The sequence below is a fragment of the Galeopterus variegatus genome, unplaced genomic scaffold (genome assembly GCF_000696425.1).
Source record: "Galeopterus variegatus unplaced genomic scaffold, G_variegatus-3.0.2 Scaffold935, whole genome shotgun sequence".
Taxonomy (NCBI): Eukaryota; Metazoa; Chordata; class Mammalia; order Dermoptera; family Cynocephalidae; genus Galeopterus; species Galeopterus variegatus.
In genome coordinates, this window is record NW_007727046.1 from 50,527 (window position 1) to 55,235 (window position 4,709).

Genomic DNA, 4,709 nt, shown 5'->3' on the forward strand with positions numbered 1-4,709 from the left:
AAAAAAGACAAAAAGGAAAAAAAAAAAAAAAAAAAGCAGGCAAAACTAATCTACAATTTTAAAAGTCAAAATAAGGTTACATATGGGGGACATAAATAGTGGCAAGGAGGGCCAGGGGGAAAACTTCTGGGACACTAGTAATATTCTATATTTCTTGATGTGGATAGTAATTACATCAGTATACTTTGTGAAAATTTACCAAGCTATATGTTTATGATTTTTGTATTTATCTGCATTTGTATTTAGTTCAATAAAACACTTATTACAAGAAAACAAATAAGCCCTTCAGGTTTTCACTCACCAGCCGGATCAGCTCTTCTTTTATGAGCCTGGTGATTTCTGCCTTTGCTTTCTGCACAGCCAGTTCATTGGCACCTGGTGATTGAATGGAAAACATATTTGTATTACTAGAACCGCACTGAATGTTTCCCATGTCATGGAGGTCCAGGAGGAAATACTGTAGGTAACTTTTAGGAACACTGTACAACTCCTAACACATTACATTACATAATAATCACACACATTATATAATGGCTGCTTATTATTCTGACTAACAAGTGAAGAAAGTTAGAAGTAATAAAGAAGATAATGAATCCAGGAGGATGTTTTCAGCAGTGATGGGGGTAAAACTTAATTCTGAGATTGCTGTAGTTGAGATGCTCATGGGATAAATAGCTAGATATGTAAATGAGGCCAATGGAAATATGGACCAGCTTAGGAGAGATGAATATTACAGAGCCATCAAGGGTAGGTCGGGTGGGATGTGAGGCCAGGGGACAATACCAGGGAGTAGGTAACTAGAAAATAGGTAGCACAGTGCACACTGATAAGAGAAAAAGCGCTGGACCAAAGTACACCAGAGATTGAAATGCCAAAGAATAAAAGAACTGGGATTGCAATGCAGCAAGCTGCATTTTTATCATTCTATATTTTGAAAAAAAAAAAAGAGAGAATTTTTTCCCCACACCAGCCAGCTGCAACCACAACAACAAAAAGAAATGAGAAAATTCCTTCCCCTTTATTAGAAGTACATAACCTTTCTGACCCCAGAGAGACAGAGATGCAGAAATAGTTTAACAACGGGAAGGAAAGGGCCAGGGGTATGGCTATGAAGTTATAGCAACATGTCTAATTAAAGTCCTACACCTGCACCAGCCACTAACCAAAATATTTTAAAGTTGTGTGGAAGGTGGTTGCTGGAAAGAGTGAAAGGTGAATAAATGTGAGGGGAAGGGTAGAATCAAGAGCCAAGTAAAACTGAAAATTACAATCAAAATGAAATTTGGGAGGAAAATATGTTGCTTGGCTTGAGTTGGTGTGAAGCTTGCTGCTGATATTCTTGTGCTATTTTAAAAAGAAGGAAAATGACACTCTTACCCAGATGCAAATGGAAGAATAATTTTCCTACTTTAGTTAGATCGTGACCGTTTGGACCAGTTTAAATTCTGACTTATGTACCTTCTTTAGGTAACAGGTTACATATATTTATAAGCATTTCCCTTCATTGGTCCTAAAACAACTCTGGCTATTGTTAAGGAATTCTCCACTAGTAAAAAGAGGCCATAGAACAGGCTATATATAATTATAAATTATACAGGCTGACTAGGCACGAACTTCCTTCCTATTCTCCTTCCCTCTGCCCAGTGGGAGGCCTGAAGGGGCTGAGCCCTATAGAGCCTCCGAAGAGCCAGGCAGTGGGGTACCTCCAATTACAGAACTAGAAACAGGTGACACTAGGTTCCTTCCACTCTAGAAACACTTCTTTTTATTCTGTTAGTGTTTAGCTGAGTTTGGTTGGAGTTTCAAAAATTAAATGATACTTTAAAAAATGTAATTATCTCTGAAAATTCTAAAAGCCTTAGATTATTTTAGTTACCAATCCCCAGCTCTTATTCACCACCATTATATATCTAGAATACTCAAGACGTTTTTGACAAGGTTATGGTTTTACTGGGGGGAAAAAACTTTTTAGATTATTATAAAAATTAGATATTATTTCAAGAGTGCAAGTTGTCAGTGGAGAGGAGTGACCAGAACCATTCTAGGTGAAAGGAAAAGTAAGTAGAAGCTGTGGACAGTATACAATGGATAGATTACTTCATATCACTCGGTAGTATAGGAGATGTGTTCTGATAAAGTTATATGTAAATCAGACTTTGATATATTAATTATACCATATCAAATAAGCATAATTACCTTTATATTAATAAATGAATTACAAAAAGGATTCTTTTTCATTTTGTGGTTTTGTTTTGGCAGCTGGCCAGTACAGGGTTCGAACCCTGGACCTTGGTGTTGTCAGCACCATGCTCTAACCAACTGAGCTAACCAGCCAGCCCTAAAGGATCCTTTTTCAAAGCGAATCATGTCTCCAATTAACCTCCTTTATAAGGCAGGCATTTAAATATCGGTTTTCCTTAAATGATACTTATGATATTCAAGCACAGAATAAAAGTCTGACTCCATGTGTACCAAAGGTTTTCATCATCAGATTCCTCTGAATATCGTTGTCTCCATCCTGTGTGGTCTAATGAACACTGTAATAAAGACTTATCCAGTTCAAATACAGAAAGATGTCAATTTAATTTTCTCTGCTTAAAGACACAGGTGCCAGCAACCCCCACATTACTACATAATAAGGAATAATGTCACATGATTTAAAAACACAGTGAGTCATTAGCAGACCAAAAGTCTCTCGGGATACATGAAAGGGTGCCATTTTAAAACCTAACTTGAAATAGATGAGTCAATTTCTCAGTCACAAACATAAACAAAAACATGCAGTTTGCCTAGTTTGGACCCACATCCTTTGTACACCATTTAAAAATATGTATGAAATTAACTGTGCAGCAATGCTAGAGTGGCAAAAACCATGGAAAACATAAAAGCTTCATCTGAGTTTCATCTTTGCCACAAGTCATCATTAATTCAAAAAGTCTAACAGTAAGAGTGACCTTGGTGAAAATGGTAGAGCAGGGAACTCCAAAAGCCTGTACTCCATAAAAGAAGGGAACAAATTTGCAAAATCTGTCAAATTCAACTTTATCTGAACTCTGGAAACTAACCAAAAGTTTACAGAAACCAGGCAAACTCTCGCTCAAAGAAAAAAAAATCAGCTGAATCTCGGTAATAGTACTTACAGTGTTTTATCTTACCCTGACTCCAACTCCCCTCCAACCCTACTACCTGCTCCCCACTCACAGCCTTTAAGACAATAGCCCACATTCCCAGTACCACAATGAACCTGTGTTTGACCTGACTGGTGGCTCCCTAAAGGACCACCTCAAAGGGCTTGCCTTTATTTAGAACTCTCCCAGGGCTGAGGCAGCTACTGATGGGGGTGGGGGTTGCGAGTTGGGGGATGGGATTTGTTAAAATGCAAATGAATTAGCCACTACCCCTTGGGACAAGGGGTAACAGCTGGGGCAAAAGACAAACAAAAAGCTTGAGAAGAAAGGCTGGGGAATGCAATGCTTTCAGGAATAAGGGCTTAAAGCTCCTACATATTCACAGGAATCTAGAAGGTCATGTGCATGCCCAGGGCTGGGCACACGCTCAGAAAAGACCTGAGAAAGCCGTAAGTTCTCACCTCTAGCTGACCTTCAGACTCTCTGCAAGGAGAAAATGAAAACTAAAGCAGAGTTATAAACTTTCTGGCTGAGAGTTGAAGGCTTGCCCCGGTACACACAGAGAGCATACCTGCAAAGACAAGAAACTTTCTCTTTCCCAGGCATGTAAGGAAATCTCTATCAAATCACTAGCTGACTTCAGTAGCCACACATGACAAAGAATACAGACTATACAAAATTAGTTCATAAAAGCCACTAAACAGCTCCAACAAGCAGCAGCAACAGTGAGGAGAATCTGATTTCCAGTTACCATATTATAATGTTCAAAATGCCCAGTTTTCAGCAAAAAATTAAGTAGTATGCAAGAAACAAGAAAGTATGGCCCATTCACAGTAAAAAATAGAAATTAAGGGCCGGCCCCATGGCTCACTCGGGAGAGTGCGGTGCTGGTAGCACCAAGGCTGCGGGTTCGGATCCTATATAGGGATGTGCAGACCACACCATGCCGAGGGTTGAGATCCCCTTACAGGTCAAAAAAAAAAAAAAAGAAATTAATAAAAAATGTCCCTAAGGAAACCCAGTGAACTTACTAGAAAAAGATTTTAAATCAACTATTTTATTTTATTATTATTTTTTTATTATTATTTTTATTTTGTCAATATACAATGTAGTTGATTATTGTGTCCCATCACCGAAACCTCCCTCCCTCCTCCCTCCCACCCAGGTGTGTCCCCTCCATTTTCTTGTTGTAAGAACTTCAAAAAAAAAAAAAAATTGTGGTTGTTATATCTTCCTCTCCCCGCCCCCGGTTTTTTTGTTTTTTTGTTCTTGTTGTTGTTTGTGGTTTTTTTTTTTTGTGTGTGTGTGTGTGTGTGTGTGTGTGTGTGTGTGTGTGTGTGTGAATTGATTCATTCACCTTTAGCTCCCTCCAATAAGTGAAAACATGTGGTATTTCTTTTTCTCTGCCTGACTCGTTTCACTTAATATAATTCTTTCAAGGTCCATCCATGTTGTTGCAAATGGCAGTATTTCATTCGTTTTTATAGCTGAGTAGTATTCCATTGTGTAGATATACCACATTTTCCGTATCCGAGAAAAAGGAACTCTCATACATTGTTGGTGGGAAAGCAAAATGGTGCA

At 38.4% G+C, this 4,709-nt stretch overlaps 1 protein-coding gene and 1 non-coding gene across 3 annotated transcripts in view; both read right to left on the bottom strand.

Annotated features, from left to right (window-relative positions):
• DDX46 (DEAD (Asp-Glu-Ala-Asp) box polypeptide 46) overlaps positions 1-4,709 on the bottom strand; it is a 71,455-nt gene that overhangs the window by 4,058 nt on the left and 62,688 nt on the right. For both annotated transcript variants that reach the window (XM_008573570.1, XM_008573569.1), the window contains exon 22: positions 302-375. In XM_008573570.1, the coding sequence (XP_008571792.1) occupies positions 302-375 (74 nt within the window). The remainder of the gene's footprint in view (positions 1-301; positions 376-4,709) is intronic.
• TRNAV-GAC lies at positions 2,261-2,334 on the bottom strand. The gene has a single exon. It is a non-coding gene; the product is annotated as a tRNA-Val (tRNA).